General features: G+C 45.5%; 1 protein-coding gene across 1 annotated transcript in view; it reads left to right on the top strand.

Moving 5' to 3' along the window:
- The window catches only part of LOC120930549 (potassium channel subfamily T member 2-like), a 226,446-nt gene that overhangs the window by 110,938 nt on the left and 88,262 nt on the right, over window positions 1-27,246 (top strand). Inside the window, exons 10-13 of the mRNA XM_040341725.1 lie at window positions 6,528-6,692; window positions 8,012-8,148; window positions 11,276-11,339; window positions 12,293-12,401. Coding sequence (XP_040197659.1) covers window positions 6,528-6,692; window positions 8,012-8,148; window positions 11,276-11,339; window positions 12,293-12,401 — 475 coding nt within the window. The remainder of the gene's footprint in view (window positions 1-6,527; window positions 6,693-8,011; window positions 8,149-11,275; window positions 11,340-12,292; window positions 12,402-27,246) is intronic.

The following is a 27,246-nucleotide window of genomic DNA, read 5'->3' as shown; positions in this document are numbered from 1 at the left end:
TACAGTCACACAACAAATCTTAAAAGGCATACTCTCTCTTTTGCTTCTGTGAACACAATATACAACTGTTACATGACATCCATATATAAAGTCACAGTAAATAGCTCTGCTTTTATCTCTCACATATGAGCATATAAACTGTATTAAAGCGGAGGTTCACCCTAAATTTACACTTTTGCCCAATCAAACTGCTAGCCATAGTCTGTAAATAATCAGTTTTTTTTTTTTTTTATCTCGATCCTTACCCTATTTATGCTGCCTTATCTGAGCTGTCCATCAAAATCCACCACGGGGAGTGGGCGTGTATGTTCTTTCTCCCCCAACCAGCGCTATGTCTCCTGACAATCCCAGGAGACGCGCTGTGCTGTGTCTCGTCACAACGGGGCGGGTCATTATCATGACGCCGGCCGTTGCGATGGCAACTGTGCAGTGTTGACGGCGCGGCTCGCCGTCAACACTGCACATGCGCGGGATAGAGCGGTGAATGCTGGGACAGCATTCACCGCATCCCGGAAGTAAACAGTGGTGGGTTTCAGGAGTGCCCACAAACAAGATGGAAACGTCCATCGATCTGTTTTCTAAAATATATTTTTTCGGGAAATCGGAACGATCGTGGCTACATATATAGGAGTGGTGAGTGCAACCTTAGCTATAATAACAGCAGCAGAATCTGCTTAAAAAAAAAATCATATTCCCGCAGAACCACTGCTTTAAGGTTATTAGCAGTTCTAGCTGTATATGCATGTAAGTCACATTAGCAACCTAGGACAGGTCTTAGCTGGCCAGCTACAACCGCCAGTAAATTTACTGACAGTTTGTAAAAATTTGTGTTCCAATCCCCATCCATCTCTTTTTGGCCAATCGGATTCGATTGGATGTAGGCTGGTGTAAACGGACACATGCCGGTTTACACCCACCGCTCCATAGAGAAGAATGGAGGTTCTGATCGGGTCCACCTGAAAAACACATGGGAAGACCTGATCGGAATATCTGTGTGAAAGGGGCCTACATCTGAAAAAAGGAAGACAATAGGGCCTGTGTAAAAAGACGGTAAAAACCCACAGCTATTGGTTCCCAAAGCAGGACATTATTGGGAACGACCACAAACCATTTGCTCTATAGCTTCTGAAGCAGTGATTGAAGATTAGACCTGTGAAAAGTGAGTCAGACATGCTCTAAGAAGTATGTTGATTGTTATGTATGCCAAAGTTACCCAGTCACTGCCCTTTCTTAAAGTGTTAAAGCAATCTTGACATGTAGCTAATGACACAGTAAAAGTGTGTCATTCCCACCATTGTGTGAAAATTAGATTGATTTTATACAAGGTGTTGGGAGCTGTGCAAGCATAAAGACCTGCAATCAGAGAAGGTGCCATGAAAGTGGCAACAGGGTGCAGAAATGAGTTCCAGGCTGGCTTATATGTGCCGATTACCTAATATCTCAGTCTCAAGCCTCGGTTTTCTCTGCCAGAAACAGCAAGAAAACTGCTGGCAGAGCTTTCTTGCCAAGTATACCGTGCGTGTGTATGAGGCTTTGTGGTTTCTCGTCGAGAAAACTGCCCAGAATCTAGACGAGAAAAATAGAGACCCGAGATTGTGTATACTTACCTGTCTCCAGGGCCGGATTTGCTCTCCCAGCCACCTCAAGGCCAGGTTTAGACAATGCACCCCCTCCCCGCCAACCGACCCCCCCCCTCCCCAAATCAACAGGGAATGGCAACCAGATGGCAGGGGCGGCACGGTTAGTTCAAATATTTTTATTTTTTTATTACTTTTTTTTGTAGCTTGTCGCTTACCTTTTTTTTTTTTTGTATAATTTTTTTTTTTTGTATAACTTATTATTTTTCTTATTATTTACTTTTTAATTACTTTTTTATTTTATTAATTAAATTATTATTTCTTATTATTTATTCATTTTTTTAGCAATTTTTTTTGCCATAACTTTTTTGCTATCACACAGAAGAAAACAATTCCTTGTGTGATAGCAATTGGAGGTGACATGTTCTCTTTATTGACCCTGTCACCTGCAAAACAGGAGTCCTAGCACTGTGCTAGAACTCCTGTCACAGCTGAGATGGGAAGTGTTATACCTGAAGGGTTCCACATGTACTGGCTCTCCCCTCTCACTGTGTACATCGGCAGCAGGAACAGGAGACAGACTCGATGGCCGGGGGGAGGACGGAGTCCCGAAGACAGATCCAGCAGAGAGAGGTATGTGGGGTGGGGGGAGAGGGGAGGACGGACTGGAGCACACATTTTACATTATCATTTACATTACATTTTACATTTACATCGCCGCAATCACTTGTTAACGAGCGAGCGGATTCCCCCATAACTTACCGCCCTTAACTGTATGTTCCGGGTGTCGGGGGAATCTATGCCACTGCCGCCCCTTGGCTCCCTGCCGCCCCAAGGCCTGGCCTCAGTGGCCTTGTGGGAAATCCGGGCCTGCCTGTCTCCATGGAAACTCGTACATGCCCGAAATGACTTTAACGCATGCGCGGTAGCTTCCAAGGCATAGGTAGGGTGAAGCAAGATGGCGGCGACGGCATCGAATGTGACGAGCACATGCTCGTCGTAGTCGATGACGTCACTGTGTTCGTGCCATTCAAAAGAACGGCGGTTCTTTTGAATCGTACATGTGTACACTCGGCCGGCAAGAAAATCTTGCCAGGAATCTCGTCAGGAAAAACAACGTTTTTTTCCTGACGAGAATTCCGGCCGTGTGTACAGGGCTTTAGTCTCCTTTTCCCCCATGCCTCTCCTCTCCCCCTCTACTGCCTTTCTCTTTCTCTTTGGGAATTGCTGTACTGAGCTTCACAGAGACGTCTTGATCAGTGATGGTGACAGTTGTCATGAGACAAGATGACAGATGTGGGTGCTGTGAAAGAAAGGCAGGGAGTAACATCAATCCTTTCTTGTAGTTATCCCGTCCCATCACGGGAGCCCCGTAATTATTGTCAAGGGCTCTTCACTATAGTTCAGACCCTTTAAGTGGGTCGTCGTGATTGAGTTACTTTTTCTCCACAGCAGGGCTTACTCTATAAGTGAAGATAAAAATTTTTTTTTTGCTTAGCCTCGTTTAAAGCAGATTTCCTCTTTTGCAGTTAAATTTGCAATAACCCCATTATAAGTTTTCCGGTGTTCTCTTTCACACAGCATGTCTAAACAAAATTATTAATGAAGAACTCAGTGCAGACAGGGCTGATTATGTTAAACATTATTCAACAGCCCTTTGCTAAACATTACAAAGCTGGGAGAGCGTGTAAGGATTTCTTAGCAACTAAAAAGCACTTAAAAAGGTAATCGTCTATTTTTTTTTTTTTTTAATAGGTTAGTGGGAACATGTAACAAATGAAAAGTAGGTGTTATCCCAATTTAGCTGCAAAAGTGGAAATACACTTTAAAGAATAATTCCAAGCATGGGTAATTTATACAGTTATATTGATCCAGTTCGGACTAATGTAACAGTAGGAAACACAATTATTTGATCCCCTGCAGATTTTGTAAGTTTGCCCATTTACAAAGAAATGAACGGTCTATAATTTTTATCATAGGTGTATTTTAAATGATAGAGACAGAACATCAACCAAAAATGCAGGAAACACACACAATACCATACCTCCCAACTGTCCCTGATTTCGAGGGACTGTCCCTGATTTGCAGCAATGTCCCTCTGTCCCTCATTCTCCTAATTTGTCCCTCATTTTGGTCTGATCTATATAAAATGCACTTTTTATCTATCAAAAAGTGTTTCCCAGCGCTAAACTTTTATCCTGATTTCTAAATTGCTGCATTTGTAAATTCCAAAAGCCAATATAAAGAAATAGTAGTGGTAAAAAAAGCACTTGTGGGTTTAACCAATCTTATTTTTTTGTACAATTCTCCATTAAGGGGGCGTGGCAAGGGGTGTGTCCTATGCCTGCATACTTTTGCTGATAGGTGTCCCTCATTCCCATCTCAGAAAGTTGGGAGGTATGCAATACAAGGTGTCCTTTTATGAAACTGCGGCAAAATACCGCTCTCCTCTGAGTGCCTTTTTATGAAGCTCTGTAGATAGCTTCTCATGTTGAGATGAGAAGCGATCTACAAACGCCGGGAAGGCCTGAGAATGGCTCCTCTCACTGTAATCTCGCGTGATGTAGCGGGATTACAGTACGAGGAAGAGAAAAATACAAAAGTTGAACACGAATCAGCATACATTATACACTACATAATAATAAAATAATAAAGTTACATTCCCACCAAACAATATACATTAACTAAATGATTAAAAAACATTGTTTTTATCAATATTTAAAGATCATGCATGTGCCTACTTAAAATGTTAATGGTGTATAGTAAATTAATGGAATCCCACATATGTAATGCAGCTATACACCATTAATGTAAATGAAAAATAAATTTGTAATCATTAATTTTTTTTTAATAAAGTATACAAATATAAACCCTGTATAACTGTAATAAAACGGTCCATGGGTGTGTGTGTATATATATATATATATATATTTATCTATATAGATACTGTATATCTATATAGATATATATATATATATGTGTGTGTGTGTGTATATATATATATATATATTTATCTATATAGATACTGTATATATATATATATATATATATTTAGTGCTGTCAATTAAACGCGCTATTAACGGCGTTAACGCAAACCCACGTTAACGCCGTCAATTTTTTTATCGCGCGATTAATGAGGCGGCGTTCGGGGGTTATACCGGGATGATGCCTGCAGCCGCAGGCATCATCCCGGTACCGTTGTTTAGAGCGGGCGTTTGGCTATCCAAACATAACAACCGATGCGGCTAAAAGCCGCTCAGTTGTTATGCCGGAGGAGCGGGAGGGGACATCCCCCCCCTCCCGCCGCCTTTCGCTGCTCTGACCGGGCCTCCCGTCCCACCGGGAGACCCGATCCTCCATCCGGCGCCTTCTGTGTCCAGGCGGCGGAGACTGACACTAAGCCGTAAGCGGCTTTGATTCAGTCTCTGCATTGAAACCACGGAAGCGACGTCATGACGTCACTTCCGGGTTTCTCGGCTGCCAATGGCGCCGGATTTAAAAAAGTACACAGTATTCAGAATCGCCGTTTTCGGCGATCTGAATACTTTGAAGTGCAAAGGAGGGCTTGGAGGTCTTTTAGACCCCCGATCCCTCCATAAAGAGTACCTGTCACCACCTATTGCTGTCACAAGGGATGTTTACATTCCTTGTGACAGCAATAAAAGTGATCAAAATGTAAAAAAATTAAAAAAACACAATTTAATATTATAAAAAAATTAAAAATAAATAAGAAAACAAAAAAAAATTTTTTGGCGCGATTAATCGTGAATTAACTATGACATTAATGCGATTAATCGCGATTAAAAATTTTAATCGCTTGACAGCACTAATATATATATATATATATATAGATAGATATATCTATAGATATATACACATAGAAATAAACACACACACACATATATATGCTATATGATGATGTGTGTATATATATATATTGTAACAGGAAGCCAGGTAAATCTGGGGGTGTTGTCACAGACGGGAGATACATTTGTGCCTTGTTTAGAAAATTCACCAATTACTATCAGGTGTCGGCTGCAGAGGTAGCCAGAAAGGTTTAAGGACGTTGAATAGCTTCAGCTGTTCAGAATGAGAAAATTAAGGCCTCTATAAGTTGTCCAGAGGATTACTACTGAATGCAAGAATGCTGAGTTTTTAGAGGTATTGCTAAAGGAGTAAACTGAGGTACCTGTGGACATGATAGTCATCCATTTGGCCAGATTGGGCAATGATCTTGTGTCCATGGGTACTGGGCTGGAGGTATTGCTAGAGGAGTAAACTGAGATACATGTGGACATAAAAGTCACTAATTTATGCAGATTGGAAAATGATCTTGTGTCTATGGGTATTGGGTTGGAAGTATTGCTAGAGGAGTAAATTGAGGAACATAGACATGATAGTCCACCAATTAGCCAGATTGGACAATGATCTTGTGTCCATGGGTACTGGGCTGGAGGTATTCCTAGAGGAGTAAACTGATATACATGTGGATATGATAGTCACACATTTATCCAGATTGGACTATGTGGACAGATTGTGTCTATGGGTATTGGGATGGAAGTATTGCTAGAGGAGTAAACTGGGGTACATAGACATGATAGTCCACCAATTGGCCGGATTGGACAATAATCTTGTGTCCATGGGTATTGGACTGGATGTATTGCTAAAGAAGAGGAGTAGACTGAGGTACATGTGGACATGATAGTCACCCATTTGGCCAGATTTGGCTGAAGGTATTGCTAGAGGAGTAAACTTGTGTTTATGGGTATTGGGTTGGCTTCTCTTGTTGGACAGCCTTGCCCTCTTGTCTCTCCATTGACTCAAACTGGTAAGGTCTTAAGAACCTATTCTTATTCCTGGCAAGTCCTTAAAAAGGCAGATGACAAAAGAAATAAATGTATCAGCACTTTGAGAGTTTTGTCCTAAACAAAATGCCTTAATGTCATTTAGTTTGAGCAGCTGGTGTTCCTTTGGATGGAAAGGCAGAAGTCAGGTGGGAATTACAGCCGTTACCGAGCTCAGACGGAGAAACATGTGGTCCTGTGTGTCAGCTCCCTAAAAATAGATCTGCTCATGGATTTCTTAAATGAATTCTACGCACACCCCCGGCTGCAGGTAAGAGGGACAGGGAACGCAGTCTGGTAGATTGGGAACAGGCTCAGATTCCATGGATGAAGAGGGATCGTATTCCAGGGTTGAAAGAAGAGGGATCACATTCCTGGGTTGAAAGAAAAGGGATCACTTTCCTGGGTTTGAAGAAGAGGGATCACATTCCAGGGTTGGAAGAAGAGGGATCGTATTCCAGGGATACGGGATATCAAAATGTATACTTAGGCCCAGATTCTCAAAGGAGATACGATGGCGTATCTCCAGATACGCCGTCGTATCTCTGAGTCTGAGCGGTCGTATCTATGCGCCTGATTCTTAGAATCAGTTACGCATAGATTTCTATTAGATACGACCGGCGTAAGTCTCTTACGCCGTCGGATCTTAACTGCATATTTACGCTGGCCGCTAGGGGCGTGTACGCTGATTTACGCCTAAAAATATATAAAAACAGCTAGATACGCAAATTCACGAATGTACACCCGGCCGACGCAGTACAGATACGCCGTTTACGTTAGGCTTTTCCCGGCGTGAAGTTACCCCTGCTATATGAGGCGTACATGCGGCGTACCAATGTTAAGTATGGACATTGTTCCCCCGTCAAATTTTGAATATTTTATGTCGTTTGCGTAAGTCGTCCGTGAATGGGACTGGACGTCATTTACGTTCACGTCGAAACCAATACGTCCTTGCGGCGTACTTTGGAGCAATGCACACTGGGATATTCCACGGACGGCGCATGCGCCGTTCGTGAAAAACGTCAATCACGTCGGGTCACAAGTTATTTACATAAAACACGCCCCCCCTGTTCCAAATTTCAATTAGGCTTACGCCGGCCTATTTACGCTACGCCGCCGCAACTTACGGAGCAAGTGCTTTGAGAATACAGCACTTACCCGTCTAAGTTGCGGAGGCGTAACGTAAATAGGAAGTATAGGATACGTTACGCCCGCACAAAAATACGCCGATCTACGAGAATCTGGCCCTTACTGTGCAGCCAGCCAGGCTGGGATCAATGTAGCTATGGAAAAAATATAATTCTTCATTCTTGGAGTTCTGCTCCAACAAGTGAGCAAAAAAGCTGCACAAAGCTGTGTACAGGCTTGCCTCCTTATCTGAAACTATGAGTGCTTAGACAGTTTGACTGTTAGTTAAATAACATTTAGAAAAAAAGTCAGCAATGACAGCTTTATTATTTCTTTCCTTGCGGGTCCACATTACAAAGGCAATATACTGTGCTTTTACAGAACTTTAGTGAAGGGCTTTTGGGTTCCTTTGGGCCCATCTAACCCTAAATTAAATAAATCATCCTTATGTTTTCTGTGCAGGATCATTATGTTGTCCTCCTCTGCCCCACTGAAATGGATTTGCCTGTAAGAAGAGTTCTACAAATTCCTTTGTGGTCGCAGCGTGTTATCTACCTGCAGGGCTCAGCCTTAAAGGATCAGGACCTCATGAGGGCAAAGTAAGTTGATATGACAAGTACGGACATGGATGTCTATGAAAGCAAAGCCTTTTATTTCTTTGGTTTTGGATAATGTGGAGAAGGGTTTTACTCTCTGTGAAGTTTTTAAGGCTGTCTGTGTCGCCACTGGGTAGGTTCACTCCTTTCTTTGTCCTGGTGACCCCTGGGAATGGGAAATACAACATGTTACTATTCACCGAAACAGGGATGGAGGGAAATCATCCTGTGGGGGCATTTGTTCCAATGACCGCTGTTGCTCTCAGTTTGGAGAGATTTCCTCTTACTTCCTTTGGTGTCTCCAATGCAGGAAACAAAGGGAATCTATTCCATGAGACACAGCAGAAAAGAATCATGATATGAGTTTTAGCCAAAGAAGTTTTAGCTTAAAGCGGAAGTAAACCCATTCATTTAACAGTTTAAAAAAAGTTACATTTCCGGCACATGCCGGGAATGTAACACTCCCATTGGCTGCGCTCTCAACCAAACTGTTAAATCATCCAATGGCTGGTGTCATAACTGATCACATGTGCAGCATCATGGCAGTTGTAGATCAAACCGAGGCCAAGATGGCCGCTTCCTTGGCTGTAAATGATGGGAGGGTTTACTTCCACTTTAAAGCCCAACTCCAGGATATTAGCAACCCTCCTCTTACTAATCTGGTATGAAAAAAACAAACTATTCAAAAGCCCATTTTCCTTACCAGAAACCACAGTCACGTGATCCTTCTCTCCCCTTTGTTAACTTCCTGGGGTGTTTTTTTTTGGTTGTCCACATGACTGCATGCAGAATAGGGACACCTCTTACAGGAGGAGATAACATTTCCAGTGGCGGGGTCTTCCCTCATAGACTCCAGAGGCAGAAGAACACGTGGGGGTGGTAACTGGACCAGTGCACAAGAAGATAAGGAGTAGGGAAAAATGTCTGGTCCCCAGGGCAAGAAATTAGCTTGGCTTATGGAGGAATTTGTGTCTTTGTTCCATTACACTGCAGGGTGGCTTAGGAAGAGGTGTTTGCAATCAGGACTGAGAAGTAATGCCGCATACACACGGTCGTTTTTCGGCATGAAAAAAAAACGACGTTTTTCAGCATGTCCAAAAAACGAAGTTTTTCCAACTTCATCATTAAAAACGATGTTGCCCACACACCATCGTTTTTAAAAAATGATGAACAAAGCGCGGTGACGTACAACACGTACGACGGCACTCTGAACATTTTATAAAAACGACGTTAAAAAATGCAGCATGTTCGAATTTTTTTTTTTGTCGTTTTTCAGAAGCTGAAAAACAATGTCAAGCCCACACACGATGATTTTAAATGATGTTTTTAAAAACGTCGTTTTTTTTAATGCCGAAAAACGACCGTGTGTACGCGGCATAAGGCTATGGATGCAAAATGCACTATTTAAATTTTTGCCTGGAGTTGGGCTTTGACAGAACCTGTAAGCAGTTTTTGTTGCCAGCTATCTAGATGTTCATTCTTCATAAGAATGATGTAAGAGCTGTATAGCACATACAAAAACTCCACCTGATTATTTCTAAAGGTCTCCTAATAGCACAAAAGGGTTACAGCTTTTTTATTTATTGCAGCTCACATTGTACAATCCTGCCTTTTATTTACTGGTAGCTGCTTCTTCTATCTACCTGCCTTACTAACGGTCTTTTTTTATTGTCTTCTAACTCCTTTTCTTGTCTTTTCTTTTCTCACATTTTCCAACCTTTTCTCGTCATTTAAACTCACCTAATTGTATGTACTCTGTCGTCTTCCTCCTCACTTTCCTCCCCTCTTCCATTCACCTCTTTTCATCTTCACCTATTTAATCTTTTCTACTCTTATCTTCATCTCCACTTATCTCATTTCCTTTCCCATCTCTCTTCTGCCTCTTTAATTTCCTCACTTCCTTCACCCTTTTTATCTCATTTCACTTTTCTTCACTTTCTAACCTGTCTGTTTCACCCTCCTTACTCTTACTTCTCTTACCTTCTCCATCTTCCCACCTCTCCACCCTACCTGTTTATATTTCTTGTCTCCTGCATTTCTTTCTTCCAACTCAATTCTCTTACCTCCCCCATCCTCCTCTCTTTTTAATTTTGTATACCCCCTCCACCCTCCTCTCCTTTTGACCTCTCTTGGATCCTCAACCCTTCTTACTAATCCTTTACTTCTCGTACCCTCTCTACCCTCTTCTCTCCTTCCTCACTTCTCCTAATTGATGCATCCTTCTTCTTTCTCAATTCACTTATTCTCTCCACCCTCCTCAATTCTCTTACTTCCTCCGCCCTTCTCACTCATTAACTCCTTTTACTTCCTTCACCCTTCTACCATCTTCTTCACTACTCTTTCTTCCTCTACCCGTCTCTCCCCCGTTTCCTCTCTCCTTCCTATCCCTCCTTCTTCACTTCTCTTACCTCCTCCACCCACTTATCTCCTTTTGTTCCTATCTACCTCCATCCTCCTTTCTTCTTCTTCATTTACTTCCTCTACCCATCTCTCCTTTTTTCCCCTATCTACCTCCACCCTCCTCTCTCCTTCTTTAACTCTCTTACTTCCTCCCCTCTTCTCTCTCATTCTTCACTTCTCTTACCTCACCACCCACCCCACCTCTCTCCCTCATTCTTCACTTCTCTTACCTCACCACCCACCCCACCTCTCTCCCTCATTCTTTACTTCTCTTACTTCTTCAACCCTCCTCACTTCTCTTACCTCCTCCACCCTCCCTACTTGTCTTTCTTTCTCCACCCTCCTGACTTCTCTTACTTCCTCCATCCTCCTATCTCCTTCTTTACTCCTCTTACCTCCTTAACTTACATACTTTTTTTCAATTATCGTACCTATTCCCTTTCTTACCTCCTGTCTTTTTTCACTTTTTCTACCTTCTCCACCCTCCTCTCTCCCTACTTATACTCTTATCTCACCTCTACTAACCTTATACTTTTTGCTGGCTTCTCCCTATTCCTCTATTATCTCACCTACATTACTATCCTCTCTCCTTTTCTTACTTTTTTTCTGTTACCTTCTCTACCTTTTCCTTCATCTTTTCCCATTCTTTTCTTTTTTCATATCTATGTCTCCTCCTTTTTTTTATTTTTTGTCTACCTGTTGCTCCTTTCCTTCTGTTGTTTTTCTGTAGAATTGATGACGCGGAAGCCTGTTTTATTCTCAGCAACCGCTTTGAAACAGACCGCATCGCAGCGGTACGTCTAACAAGGCTCCAGATGGAGAAAAATTACTTATTTTACTTTATTAATTTTGGGGTACAGGGATGTTTCCGTATTGTGATATTGTCTGTCCTATAAATTGATAATAAACATAAAAAGGATCTATAAGTAACTGCATAGGTATGCGCAGCCTATTGCATTAGGGTGTGCACCCCAAAGCTAAAACACACACTACCGATCACTCACGATCTTCATTCAGAAAGGGAAGGGGCAAGTAAATTACATATTTACCGACCCCTTCTCCCACTCATTCTTAAACATCCCCGCAGCAACAGCCGGTGGGAGAGGAGGGAAGCCAGCAGCCTTGTAGGGAGAAGGGAAGGAGCCAGAGTACAGTAGTAGGGGGAATTTCTGCTGCACAGGGTGATTAGGGTGTGCCTGGGCACACCTGGCACACCCTGTGCGCACGTCTATGAGTAACTGTATGATGCAATTACTGTGAATACACCAGCCAGTTGAACTATAAAATGTGCAGTTTATCAAGGGCACTTCTGCAAACAGATGAGTGCCAACGAACAATCTTAAAAGGCTGATATCTCTATTTGGCAGTATTGATATGTTGATATCTATAATTCCTGTAGAACTCTGTGGGATGTTTTCCCCCAAGATCTTGGCTTTGTTCTGTAGTGTTCTGCCAATATTTATGGTGTATTGCACTTTTATCTGTACTATTTTGGTAATGTCTAAAGCCACACCCGTGCAGCTAAGGTTTCCCCTCTCTAAAATATTGGAGGCATGCAAGAGAACCATCTAAAAAAACAAGGTCTAGTTAAGTGGGAAATTGTTCCTTTGGATAATAAATTCTGTCTTCAAATATATGAGATTTTGTCAGGGTTCGCTCTAGTTGTCGATCAACAAAACTGAGCATTGAAAGTAAGAATAAAATTATATATCACACTTAAAATGAAATGTCCTTTATTTTAACTTAGGATCACCAGACCATCCTCCGGGCCTGGGCAGTAAAAGACTTTGCTCCCAACTGTCCTCTCTTTGTCCAGATTCTCAAACCTGAAAACAAGTTTCATATTAAGTTTGCAGGTAAAGTATTTATTGTTGTCAGAGTATTGAAATAATGCACTGAAAGCTTCTTGTTTTCAGAAATACGCTTTACTTTCATGGAGAATGGCAAAACATATCTTACAGCATGTTTTTATAATGGGACAGGAACAAGGAGGATATACAACTACATACACTGAGAGAGATAGCACTTTCTCTGATTAGACTACCATCGATACACACTACAGTGCCACCTGCTGGATAGATAGGTATAATGCATACAATATATAGTTCACGGTATAGAAAGGTATCTGCTGTTCTTCCAACATTTACTAGACCCTGGAGCAGGGCCAGATTAAGAACATCATGGGCCTGGTGCTGAGGATTTTGGTGGGGCCTTTTAGGCTGCATTCACACCTCCGCGACAAGTAACGCCGCATACGCGGCGTATTTTGCTGCGAATAGTGTAACTTTTTTTTTACAAATCCTTCCTATTGCTTTGTATGGCCGAACGCCAATGCCGCCTGAAAAAAAGGGTCCGGGACTTTTTTTCATGCCGCAGGTGTACGGCGTCTATGAGATGTGAACCATCTCATAGACAGCAATGGGAATTCTCCCCTCCAGCGGCATGAGCGGCCGGCGTCGGGCGTTTTGTCGCGGAGGTGTGAATGGGGTGTAATAAATAATAAATAAATGCGTGGGAATGACATGAACGCAGCCCAGCCAAGGCAAGCGACCAAAGGCACAGAACCCAGAAGGAAGACCGGGTGAAGATGGAAGCGCCCGGGCCCCGCCTGATTCATCGCAGCACTGGAGGGCTCAGTCTGAAAATTGAAGTGTACACTAATGTTCTAATATGCTGTGCATACTTGCAGAGGCGTATCTAGTGAAAATGGCGCCTATGGCAAACACTGAAACTGCGCCCCTGTCAAAACCTTTGAAACCCATCTTTCAGATAATACTGTCAGTATATACAGGTATATAGTAGGACTGGTGTTGGGAAACACTGGGTTAGTGGTTGGGACTTGCCTCACTTGGTTTGAATCTGGGCCAGGAAGTTATCTGCATGTAGTTTGCATGTTCTTTTGGTGTGGGCACACTCCAAAGCCATGTTGGTAGGTGATGGTCCCCGGTCTGTATAAAGTGACAATCTACATGGGTGATCACCCCATGTCCAAAAAATTATCCAAGATGAGTGATGGCCCAAAATCCACCAAGAGCTGGACAAGACTGAATGGAAGTATACATAGATATGGGTAGGGTCCTCTGTGATTGTAAGGTCAGTGTAGAATGTGATCAGCCATGTAGACTGCAAGTCTGTACACAGGGTACAATAGATATTGGTAGGGGGATACCTGCTTCTTTATGCTCTCCTTGCCCCCGCTGCCCACTATGGGTGGGGGGGATCTTTTCACAGCTGGCACCTTCCAGCATGTAGAGTCCAGAGGGTCAGGTGCTCTCCCTCGAAGCAGAAGAGGGCAAACCATGGTTAGTGCTAACTGTTGGTCTTGGCCTCCTTCTTGCTAAGTTGCCCCCTCTTGGTGCCCTCCTTGCAGGCCAGGAGAGCCAGGTACAGAGCGTAACCCTCGTTATAGCGCACACTCTTCTGCATGATCCTGAGCCATAGGATACTTGCTCGAGTATCACGCAACGGTGCAATCAGTGCCCGGCACCCCGCACCGTCTGTCCCCGCTGATCATTTTGGGACAGTGCTGTGCCACCAATCGCTGCACAAGTGGCCCCTGAATCTCCTGTTGCTGCGCTGTCACTCAGTCTTCAGTGCAACAGTGGTATCGCTAGCTTTCATAATTAGGGATTTAGGGGGGGCACATGGGGGGACAGGAACAAAAGTAAGGGGCCCAACTATAATATATATATATATATATATATATATATATATATATATATATATATATATATATATGTATATATATATACACACACACACACAGTGCCTTGAAAAAATATTCATACCCCTTGAAATTTTCCACCTTTTGTCATGTTACAACCAAAAATGTATTTTATATGGATTTTATGTGATAGTCCAACATAAAGTGTCAGGTTAGGTGATATACAGTAGTGCCAGGTTAGGGTGGTAGAGTGCCAGGTTAGGATGGTAGTATTAGGGTGATACAGTAGTGCCTGGTTAGGGTGGCAGAGTGCCTGGTTAGGTGATATACAGTAGTGCCAGGTTAGGGTGGTAGAGTGCCAGGTTAGGATGGTAGTATTATGGTGGCAGGTTAGGGTGGTAGTGCCAGGTTAGGGTGGTAGTGTTAGGGTGGCAGAGTGCCTGGTTAGGGTGGTAGAGTGCCTGGTTGGGGGGGTAGAGGGCCTGGTTAGGGGGGGTAGAGGGCCTGGTTAGGGGGGGTAGAGGGCCTGGTTAGGGGGGGTAGAGGGCCTGGTCAGGGGGGGTAGAGGGCCTGGTTTGGGTGGTAGAGTGCCTGGTTAGGGGGGGGGGGGAGAGTGCCTGGTTAGGGGGGGGGGGGGTAGAGTGCCTGGTTAGGGGGGGTAGAGTGCCTGGTTAGGGGGGGGGGGTAGAGTGCCTGGTTAGGGGGGGGGGTAGAGTGCCTGGTTAGGGGTGGTAGAGTGCCTGGTTAGGGGTGGTAGAGTGCCTGGTAAGGGGTGGTAGAGTGCCTGGTTAGGGGGGGGTAGAGTGCCTGGTAAGGGGTGGTAGAGTGCCTGGTTAGGGGGGGGGGGGTAGAGTGCCTGGTTAGGGGTGGTAGAGTGCCTGGTTAGGGGGGGTAGAGTGCCTGGTTAGGGGGGGTAGAGTGCCTGGTTAGGGGGGGTAGAGTGCCTGGTTAGGGGGGGGTAGAGTGCCTGGTTAGGGGTGGTAGAGTGCCTGGTTAGGGGGGGTAGAGTGCCTGGTTAGGGGGGGTAGAGTGCCTGGTTAAGGGTGGTAGAGTGCCTGGTTAGGGGGGGTAGAGTGCCTGGTTAGGGGGGGTAGAGTGCCTGGTTAGGGGGGGTAGAGTGCCTGGTTAGGGGTGGTAGAGTGCCTGGTTAGGGGGGGGGGGGGGTAGAGTGCCTGGTTAGGGGGGGTAGAGTGCCTGGTTAGGGGGGGTAGAGTGCCTGGTTAGGGGGGGTAGAGTGCCTGGTTAGGGCGGGTAGAGTGCCTGGTTAGGGCGGGTAGAGTGCCTGGTTAGGGGGGGTAGAGTGCCTGGTTAGGGGGGGTAGAGTGCCTGGTTAGGGGGGGTAGAGTGCCTGGTTAGGGGGGGGGGTAGAGTGCCTGGTTAGGGGGGGGTAGAGTGCCTGGTTAGGGGGGGTAGAGGGCCTGGTTAGGGGGGGTAGAGGGCCTGGTCAGGGGGGGGTAGAGGGCCTGGTCAGGGGGGGTAGAGGGCCTGGTTAGGGGGGGTAGAGTGCCTGGTTAGGGGGGGGGTAGAGTGCCTGGTTAGGGGGGGGGGGGTAGAGTGCCTGGTTAGGGGGGGGGGTAGAGTGCCTGGTTAGGGGGGGGGGGGTAGAGTGCCTGGTTAGGGGTGGTAGAGTGCCTGGTTAGGGGTGGTAGAGTGCCTGGTAAGGGGGGGTAGAGTGCCTGGTTAGGGGGGGTAGAGTGCCTGGTTAGGGGTGGTAGAGTGCCTGGTTAGGGCGGGTAGAGTGCCTGGTTAGGGCGGGTAGAGTGCCTGGTTAGGGGGGGTAGAGTGCCTGGTTAGGGGGGGTAGAGTGCCTGGTTAGGGGGGGTAGAGTGCCTGGTTAGGGGTGGTAGAGTGCCTGGTTAGGGGGGGGGGGTAGAGTGCCTGGTTAGGGGGGGTAGAGGGCCTGGTTAGGGGGGGTAGAGGGCCTGGTTAGGGGGGGTAGAGGGCCTGGTCAGGGGGGGTAGAGGGCCTGGTTTGGGTGGTAGAGTGCCTGGTTAGGGGGGGTAGAGTGCCTGGTTAGGGGGGGGGGGGGTAGAGTGCCTGGTTAGGGGGGGTAGAGTGCCTGGTTAGGGGGGGGGGGGGGGTAGAGTGCCTGGTTAGGGGGGGGGTAGAGTGCCTGGTTAGGGGTGGTAGAGTGCCTGGTTAGGGGTGGTAGAGTGCCTGGTAAGGGGTGGTAGAGTGCCTGGTTAGGGGGGGGGTTAGAGTGCCTGGTTAGGGGGGGGGTAGAGTGCCTGGTTAGGGGGGGGGGTAGAGTGCCTGGTTAGGGGGGGTAGAGTGCCTGGTTAGGGGGGGTAGAGTGCCTGGTTAGGGGGGGTTAGAGTGCCTGGTTAGGGGGGGTAGAGTGCTGGTTAGGGGGGGGTAGAGTGCCTGGTTAGGGGTGGTAGAGTGCCTGGTTAGGGGGGGTAGAGTGCCTGGTTAGGGGGGGGGGGTAGAGGGCCTGGTCAGGGGGGGTAGAGTGCCTGGTTAGGGGTGGTAGAGTGCCTGGTTAGGGGGGGGGGTAGAGGGCCTGGTCAGGGGGGGGAGAGTGCCTGGTTAGGGGGGGTAGAGTGCCTGGTTAGGGGGGGGGGGTAGAGTGCCTGGTTAGGGGGGGTAGAGTGCCTGGTTAGGGGGGGGTAGAGTGCCTGGTTAGGGGGGTAGAGTGCCTGGTTAGGGGGGGTAGAGTGCCTGGTTAGGGGGGGGGGGTAGAGTGCCTGGTTAGGGGGGGGGTAGAGTGCCTGGTTAGGGGGGGGGTAGAGTGCCTGGTTAGGGGGGGGGGGTAGAGTGCCTGGTTAGGGGGGGGGGTAGAGTGCCTGGTTAGGGGGGGTAGAGTGCCTGGTTAGGGGTGGTAGTGCCAGAGTAAACACATGACAACATGACTAGATAACAGAATACTGGTTCTGTTCTCCTCTTTCTCTGTCACCTGCATTAAAAGCACAAATCTATGACTGCTGCTGCAGAACCTCCCCCTCCCTGAAGTAAACATAAAGAAAAAACTCACATGGCTGCTGCTGGCACACTGAGGACTAATTCTGGGCTTCTTCTTCTTCATGGAGGTGGAGTCAAAATGTGGCGGGTGGGAGGAGCTGCAACTTGGGTAAAGTATTATTGGCTGAGGAGAGGAGATGCAAATATCCCCCTCCTCCCTGTGATAGTCGGGACACTGAAATATCATCATGTAGCTGAGTCCATAGCTGAGCCCTTCTCCTCACAGTACGGAGCGATTCTCTGTGTGTCTATCCCTCCAGCAGCTGAGAGCTTACAGGAAGGGAAGGGAGACACACAGAGACAATCGCTCTATAATTGGCACGACTCTTGTTGTAATTGGGGGGGGGGGGGCACAGCTGTGCATCAACTCTATTCTTCTCATGTGCAGTAGCTTCCTCATGCTGCCCACCCGTGTACACTGCACGGCCACGGAGAGTGAGCGCCCACCACCCTGCAAGGTGAACATTGGGATGTGCCGAGGGGGGAGTCACCTGACCCACACACTAACATGCTTTCAGAGACCTTCCCTGAAAGCAGAGTACTGACTGTGTGCTTTGCTGGGGGTCATCTCTGAGCCGTGTGTAGACTGCCAGCCACTCACCAGCGCCCCCTTCACATGTCGCCCATGGCACGTGCTATGCCTGCCATACCCTGGATACGCCACTGCATACTTGTACATTGTGGCATAACCTACCCCAGGGCCTCTAAAAAGTAGTAATGTCAGGAAAGTTTACTACCGCTTTATTATCACAGGATCCCAGGAGCCTCTCATGGGGCCCCCTACTGACCCGGTGGACAGTGGCCCTTGGGCAGTGCCTAAGTGCACAGTTGCCAACATTTAAAAAATATTTTCAGGGCCACTTTTTTATATAAGTGCTATATTTAGAGTAGCTGAGATCCACTATGTTCCTCTATACATCATAGTAGTAATCACCAAATTAAATGAGTACTAATAATGGGCAGAACAAATATGAGAACTGATATTTCCTTTAGTTGAACTAACAAAAGTGTGTCCATTCTAGAGCTGGTAACATTGAGGATATTCAGTATAATTTTAAAGAACTGTTTTTGTGGGTAAGCGACATAGGAGAGGAGTATGGACGGTATATAAGTGGGAAGTATGTGCAGGTGAGGGAGAGGAATGTGGAGGGTCTAACAGTGGGCACTATGTACAGGAGAGGAGTACAAAGGGTACGGAAAAAAGCACTATGTACAGGAGAGGAGTGTGAAGGGTATGACAATGGGCAGTATGTACAGGAAGAGTGAGGGGGTATGACAGAGGGTAGTACGTACCAGAGAGAAGTGTGGAGGGTATGATGGGGCAGTATGTACAGGAGAGGAGTGTGGAGGGTATGACAGTGGGCAGTATGTACAGGAGAGAAATGTAGACGGTATGATAGTGGGCTCTATGTATAGGTATAAAGATGAGGGATGGACAGCCGCACTCCAAACCAAACAGGTTGTCTTTATTCAAATCAACAGCAAGAACACAGCAGATCACAGCAATAGGAACAGGAGAATACCGACGTTTCGCACTGGCTTCAGTGCTTATTCATCAGCCATGAATAAGCACTGAAGCCAGTGCGAAACGTCGGTATTCTCCTGTTCCTATTGCTGTGATCTGCTGTGTTCTTGCTGTTGATTTGAATAAAGACAACCTGTTTGGTTTGGAGTGCGGCTGTCCATCCCTCATCTTTATACCAATATTTGCCTTAGTGCATTGCCTGCACCCTTGGAGTCCTATATTTGTGAAACGACCCTACAATAGACCTACCTTGAGCGGTGATCTTCTCTCTCATTTGGCTCTATGTATAGGAGAGGAGTGTGGAGGGTATGACAGTGAACACTATGTATAGAAGAGGAGTGTGGAGGGTATGACAGTGGGCACTATGTATAGGAGAGGAGTGTGGAGGGTATGACAGTGAGCAGTATGTACAGGAGAGGAGTGTGGAGGGTGCGACAGTGGGCACTAAGTACAGGAGAGAAGTGTATGACAGCAGGCACTATGTACAGGAGAGGAGTGTGAAGGGTATGACAGTGGGCGCTATGTATAGGAGAGGAGTGTGGAGGGTATGACAGTGGGCACTATGTACAGGAGAGGAGTGTGTAGGGTATGACAGTGGGTACTATGTATAGGAGTGGAAGGATATTTAGGGACTGAGTAGTGGTTAAGCGGGTCATACATGGATTGAAATTATGCCAATTAAGCAGAGACCAGCCATAGTCAATCTATGTATGGGCTAGCTGGTTTTACACAAGTCAATCTATTAATCAACTTGAGTACAACCAGCCTGTTTTTTTTTTCTTAAAACAATCAGTGCTGCCAGCTAAAGTTAGCAACACTGATCATTGTACGCACTGGCAGAACACAATAACACTGCAGGAGTGATTCCCCCATCCACAGGTCAGCAGGTGAGAAGGTGTGTGGGGACAGGCTGGGGAGAGATACTAGTCAGTGGCTGGGTAGGCACTGGTAGTATCAGAGCCAGATACACACAGGTTACATACGCCACGATCGTTAGAGCGAGAACAATAATTCTAGTACTAGACCTCCTCTGTAAACTCTAAACATGTAACCTAAAAAAATGTAAAGCATCGCTTAGGATACCAAAAAAAAATGTGCTAACTTAACTAACTAACTGTTTTTTTTATGAATGAAACATTTTTTTCCAAAAAAACATGTTTGAAAAATTGCTGCGCAAATACCGTGCTAGAGCTGCACAATTAATCGTTAAAAAAATCGTGATCTCGATTCAACCCCCTGACGATCTTCAATGCAGAGTTTGCTGATTCTTTCATATAACAAGTGGAGAGACTTTCAGCTGTCAAAAGAAAATATCTGGGCAGTCTGCCAAGTTTTTAACAGGAAACATTGTAACTGACGCTTCCTTCTTAGATCAAAGGGATACACTTCTGTGTGTAAAGAACAAATCTGGGCAGTCTGCGAAGTTTGTAAACAAAATGAAACATTGTAACTAACTAACATTGTAACTAAATTTAACCACTTAAAGTCCAACACTTGTTTCTTAAGTTAAAAAGCAATATTATTTGCTAGAAAATTACTTGGAACCGCCAAACATTATATATATTTTAGCAGAGACTCTAGGGAATACAATGGCAATTGCTGCCATATGTTATGTCACACTGCATTTTCCCACTTCAATGAATAATAAAAACCATAAAAACAAAACAGTGAAGTTAGCCCATTTTTTATTTTTTTTTGTTTTAATGTGAAAGATGATGTTACGCCGCAACAATCGTGAGAGAATCGTGATCTATCTTCTAAGCAAAAAAATTGCAATTCTCATTTTAGCCAGAATCGTGCAGCTCTGTACCCTGCAACATAAAAAGTGCAAAGACCACCATAGAGTAATTTTCTAGCAAAAAACAAATGATGATTTTTACATGTAGTAGAGAAGTGTCAGAATTGGCCTGGGTGGCAAGGGGTTAATTACCATGAGTAATATACAAATAATTATTATAAGCACTGTGATCCTATCAGTCTGCTGTAGTGTGTCAGCTTGTATTTATATTGGCCGCTCTGAATGTAGCTTCTGACAGGCTGTGCAAGCAGGCCCGTATCTCCGGAACCATAAATGATAGCCGTCCCATATTTTAACCAGTTGTGGGGTAGCTCTTCCCATGCCTACCCCCAAATGTGGGGTTTCTGTGACCTCTGGTCATCGAGCTACAACCCCCCAAATTCGATCTTTAAAAAAAAAAAAAAATTTTTTTTTTTTTTTTTTTTTTTTTGGGCAAATGGGCCTATCTTGAGAAAGGGGCCTGGAGCTGCAGCTCCATCAGCCCCATTGTTAATCCGGCCCTGCCCTGGAGATGTTCCACACCCAATGTCTGCCTTGCAAGAGATTGTATAAAGCTGAAGGATTTATAGAGGCATACTGCTTTCTGTTAAAGGGTCAGTTCACCCAAAGCTCATGTTTCTAGTATTGGTAGATTCCAGTAAAATGAATCATTTAACAATTTTTTGTATGTCTCAGGGACTGTATCGCTTAGATCTCTGCATTCCTAGGTCTGCATGTCTGTCCTGGTCAGTATAAGTGGTCCCCACGCTTTCTTCTGGATTTTTACTTTTATTTTTATCATGGACAATGCAGGAGGAGAAGAAGGAGCATACAATAGGTGGGTACACTAATTTAGACAGCAACAGAGCCAGAAACTACTATGAGGAGTCAATGAGAGATCTAGGAATCTAATTGGTGATGCCACCTGAAGCCAGCTCGTTACTAGCTAAAGCTAAAAAAAAAATACCACCCAGCCCCTCCATATAACTATACAAAAAAAAAAAAGATGTTTCAAGTTTTTTTTTGCTGGTCCAATAATATCACCGGTCTTTCCTCTTCTCATCCAGCGGTGGTGGTCCTTAGTGTTGCACTAAACAGCATTCATATAGTGATTTATGTCCAGTGCAATGGAGTAATAACCTGAGACGGGGGCAGTCTATGACAGCCTGAGCTAAGAGTAAATGGGCTGAATGATGCTGGCTGTCATGTAACCCAGAGAAAACCCCAGATTGAAGGTGTATATAGGCGTATAAGCTGTTTTTTTTAAATCTGATCTTTTATGGAATCATTATTTTTGTATTCATTTTTTTTGGTGACATTTTGCTTTAAAAAAGCTTAAAAATTACTATTTTTTTTCTGCCAGGGTTTCTTAATCTCACAGTTGGAGTTTTCTTATATATGTAGCGCCCCCTTGCTTTCAGCATGGGCGCTACACTTTAATTTAGTGGGGAACGGGAGAGTTACTTTGCTCCTATTCAATGTTTGTCTAAATTTGATGATCATTGTCATTCTGGAAGTTCCACTGGGTCAGACTGTGGTCAGGGAGTGCAGTGCCACCCCTGGCCAGCAGCTGGCGCTAGAGGGGTTCTGGCAGAACAGATCTTCTCCCAGCAGCCAATTAGAGGATGTTTTCCCTCGCGGGGCATGCTGGGGGAGGGTATATCTGTGAGAGAGGTCATGTGTCGAAAACTTTCCGCGGGGTCCCCGTTCCAGGTGCGGTACCCACCTTCAGGGTACGCGCATCCATGGACCCCGCCGGCGTGGCTCCACTGGCCAGAGCTGAACTTTGCAGCGAACCTCTTCCTGATAAGAGAAGGGACCCCAGTGCTCCACTGGGTTCCAAGACCTACTGAAAGGATCCTAGTTTGGGATCGGGTGTCCAGACCACTGACAGGTATACTTGCTGTCATCCGGGGACCATTTGCAAAACAAGTCTACTGGGAGGAATCTGTCCTTATTTACTTAAGTCCTCTATAGAAATTGGCCCGTGGCAGGGGGCCCTAGAGACAGGTCTGTGTGAGAGACCTGTTCCTCACAGTATTATTCAGAGTGACGCTCCGGCTGCCAGGCATATCATAGGTGTCTGTCCGGGGGCACTTTACCCACTTCGAGCAGAGTGGCGACGTGTATACATTCGGTATAATGCAGAACATTGTATTGCTCAGTTCTATATCCAGGCCTGATACCGCATGGTTTTATTTCTTTCTTCATCAACCTTGACCTTCCTAAAATATGTTGATGTTGGCCATGTTTGGCCTGGACAATAAAGCACTGAAAACTCTTTATTGGATGTCTGGACCTCCACTCACTGGGCCATATTCACAGAAAAAGTACGCCGGAGTATCTGCTGATACTCCGGCGTACTTTCAAATTTGCCGCGTCGTATCTTTATTTTGAATTCTCAAACAAAGATACGACGGCATTTGGCTAAGATCCGACAGGCGTACGGCTTCGTACGCCTTTGGATCTTAGGATGCAATACTTCGGCGCCCGCTCGGTGGAGTTTGCGTTGTTTTCCGCGTCGGGTATGCTAATTAGCTGTTTATGGCGATCCACGAAGGTACGCGTGGTCGTCGCATTCTCTTACGTCGTCGCTAGTCGGCTTTTCCCGTCGTAAAGTTGCGACTGCTATTTAGGTGGTGTAAAAATAGACAGGCCATGTTAAAGTATGGCCGTCGTTCCCGCGTCGAATTTAAAATTTTTTTTTTTTTGCGGAAGACGTCCGGGAATAGGAAAGGACGTAACGCACGTCGCCGTTCAAAAAATTACGTCGGTGCGACATCATTTCGCGCAAAGCACGGCGGGAAATTTCAAAACGGAGCATGCGCAGTACGTTCGGCGTGGGAACGCGCCTAATTTAAATGATACACGCCCCATTTGAATTAGGCGGCCTTGCGCCGGATGGCTTTACGCTATGCCGCCGCAAGTTTACAGGCAAGTGCTTTGTGAATCAAGCACTTGCGCTGAAAACTTGCGGCGGTGTAACGTAAAGGACATACGCTACGCCGCTGCAAATGTATGTGAATCTTGCACACTGTTGCTACTCTCACAGTTACACCCTTAGACACTGCCAGGGTAACTTAGTAGGCCGGTCCCAAATCATTTAGCGGCTCCTCCGGGGTAGCGCTACATATATAAAACAATGAAGTGTAAAGCATGGAGTGTAATATTCAGTGAAGGGGAATGTGGGTTTAAGCTGGTAGAAACTGCAATATCGAAAATGGATAGAGTCATCCATTCGTTGAAAAAGTATTTGTGTATGGCTAATCTCATTTCTGATTTTTAGTCACTTTATAGGCTGTATTCACACCTACTTATAGTCATATGGCTAGATTCAGGTAGGGGCGTGCAATGTTACGGCTGCGTAGTGTATCGTATTTACGCTACGCCGCCGTAAGTTAGAGAGGCAAGTGCTGTATTCACAAAGCACTTGCCTTCTAAGTTACGGCGGCGTAGCGTAAATGGGGCCGGCGTAAGCGCGCGTAATTCAAATGTGGATGAGGGGGCATGTTTTATGTTAAGACAAGATTGACGTTTTTTACGAACGGCGCATGAGCCGTCCGTGTACATATCCCAGTGTGCATTGCTCCAAAGTACGCCGCAAGGACGTATTGGTTTCGACGTGAACGTAAATTACGTCCAGCTCTATTCGCGAACGACTTATGCAAACGACATAAAAAATTCAAATTTCGACACGGGAACGACGGCCATACTTAACATTGCGTGCGCCTCCTAATAGCAGGAGTAACCTTACACCAAAAAAGCCTAACGTAAACGATATAAAAAAATAGCGCCGGGCGTACGTAAATTTGTGAATCGGCGTATCTAGGTCATTTGCATATTCTACGCCGAAAACTACGGAAGCGCCACCTAGCGGCCAGCGTAAATAAGCACCCTAAGATACGATGGTGTAAGAGACTTACGCCAGTCGGATCTTAGGCTAATGTCGGCGTATTTTGCTTTTTGAATACAGAAAAAAGATACGCCGGCGCAGCTTTGAATTTTTTACGCGGCGTATCTATAGATTCGCCGGCGTAATTCATTGCTGAATCTAGCCCATAGAATCGATATCACCAAACCATCCCCAGAACCTCCATGACTAAGGCTATACTGTGGCCAAAAAGTGCAGTGGCGTCTGTTTTGTAACCTCTGGAGATAGTGAATAAGAAGGCTTTTATGTAACATCTGCCTTTTGAAATGCTGATGGTTGGAGTCTATCCTCCCAGAAAGCCGACTTTTTTCATGTTGCTGTGACAAATGTTTTTTTCTCTGCGTCTGTATAAATAACCCTTTTACTGCTAGTCCAGTTTTTTTTTTCATTTCTCACAAACATATGCTAAACTGCAAATTTTTTACATCAAACATGTATTTAAACTAAAGTATACTATGTTTTTTTTCTGAATATAAATGACCTGTGAAACAGGAAGATGCCAGTTACAATTTATTATATTGCACAACTGTTTATCAAATTTATATATGCAGGTGACAGGTTCTCTTAATTGAAACCCCAGAGGTCATAATTTCTACCTTGGCCTGCACTCAGCCAAAGCAGATCGAGGACAGAGAGTCACCAATCTGCTGTTTACTTGGCCCCTGACCTGGGATTTAAAGGGGTTGTAAAGGTAAAACATTTCCCCCCTAAATAGCTTCCTTTACCTTAGTGCAGTCCTCCTTCACTTACCTCATCCTTCCATTTTGCTTTTAAATGTCCTTATTTCTTCTGAGAAATCCTCACTTCCTGTTCTTCTGTCTGTAACTCCACACAGTAATGCAAGGCTTTCTTCCTGGTGTGGAGAAAGCCTCTTGAGGGATGAGGGGGCGAGCAGGAGTGTCAGGACGCCCACTAACACACAGCTCCTTTCTCTATCTGCAAAGTAGAGAGCGTCCTGAACTTCCTGCTCGCCCCCTCAAGAGGCTTTCTCCACACCAGGGAAAAAGCCTTGCATTACTGTGTGGAGTTACAGACAGAAGAACAGGAAGTGAGGATTTCTCAGAAGAAATAAGGACATTTAAAAGCAAAATGGAAGGATGAAGTAAGTGAAGGAGGACTGCACTAAGGTAAAGGAAGCTATTTAGGGGAAAAAATGTTTTCCTTTACAACCCCTTTATCAGCTTTGAACCCAGAAGTGCTCAGAGATGAGCACTTTTAAGTTTATATTCTGTAGAGGAGATTGGGGAATGGCTGTTTCTCAATGCCCTCCTTCTTGCTGTTCTGAGCTGTTTTTGGAGTCCTGGCTTCCCAAGAAAAGTAATTAGGCCCTGGAACCACAAAGGAAGGTAGAGGGCATTTTTTTCTAGTTGTAGAAGTGCCGTTACAACTTTACAGATAACCTGACAACTTCTATAATCCAGAGCTTTGCTGACTGTATCATGCTAACACATGGTATTGAGACTGGAAACGTGTTCATTTTCATACTGCCCCACTGTAGTATTTTGAAAAGGGGTAATGCCAGCCTTTTAAGAGAATTGTGGAATGAGCTGGTGATGGTGAGAGATGTGGGCCAATCATTCCCAATACAAGAAGGATTAAAGCTTAAACTCAAAAACCAAAATGTAATAACTAGCAGGTTTCCAGTCTTTAGATTAGGTGGCTGCATTTGTTTTCTTATTTTTCATTTTTCCACCTTTATTTTCACCTGGTGATCATGTCATAAACAGGGCGTCAGGCTTGGAGACCAGTAGCTATAGCTGTAGGGCAGTGGTTCTCAACCCTGATTTACCAGGGGGTCACCAAATCCTGGGCTGTTCCTGAAGCCCGTATCACTCTCCCAGCATTTTTGGAGCCACCCAGCAGGGCTGTCCCTGGAGCATGTGGTCACCCATCTGGGCTGTTCCTGGAGCCCGCGGCTGCCCACTCAGCCTCTTCGCAGGCACCCATTCAGTTTACAGCATGGCTGGGGGTCTAGAGGTTAGCTGACTGGTGAGGAATGTGAAGTGGGAGGGGCTGGAGGAGACCCTGTCTCCTGATTTCGGCATTGGTGTCACTGATACGAGACACCACAGAGCTGGAGACACAGTGAAGCCGGAGACATTGAGTGACACTACCTGCGATTATAGTTGCCATTACAAGGACTCAGGGAGCGCTAAATGTCTGTGGGTTGGGGGTGTAAATTACTTGTCTTGCCTTGGGTGCTGACAACCCGCGCTACGAAAATAATTTTACTGTTAGGGGTCCCCACAACTTGTGAAATTTTATCAAGGGGTCACGGCCCTAGAAGGTTGAGAACCACTGCTGTAGGGGGACTCCCACCGATCAGGATAGGTATACAAGCAGGTGACCCTGGCAGATGACACAGGCTCATCAGTGTTCGCCAGAGCTTCTGATGGTGAAGATGGATTTTGCTGCATGTTAGTATCACGGCCAGGTCACGGTCCTCAGGTTTATCAGGAGGTGAACAAGCCAGCGTCCAGTAGCAGATATAGCAGGTAAGGATCAAACAGAAGAGTAGTCAGTGAAAAAGCCAAGAGTTGGTAAACATAGTTGAGGAACAAGCCAAAGGTTGGTAACAAGTGGTACTAAAAATATGGACGGCAGCATGGAAGACAAGAGCGAGATATTGGCTGGAGAGAATACAATAATCTGGCAAACAGGAAGTGTAGAGACATGGCTTAAATCAGGAAGTTCATTGGAGAAGTAAAGAGTTCAAGGTTCAGCAGAAGTCAAGGCAATAGATCTGTGAATTCCACAACTTACAGCTCTGTGTGGCTACCATCAATCCTCCATTGTATCTGTGGAGAAAGCCATGACTACTACACAGGCTGGACTTCAAACAT

Source organism: Rana temporaria, chromosome 3, assembly GCF_905171775.1.
Source record: "Rana temporaria chromosome 3, aRanTem1.1, whole genome shotgun sequence".
NCBI lineage: Eukaryota > Metazoa > Chordata > Amphibia > Anura > Ranidae > Rana > Rana temporaria.
This window is presented reverse-complemented; position numbering and strand designations above follow the sequence as displayed.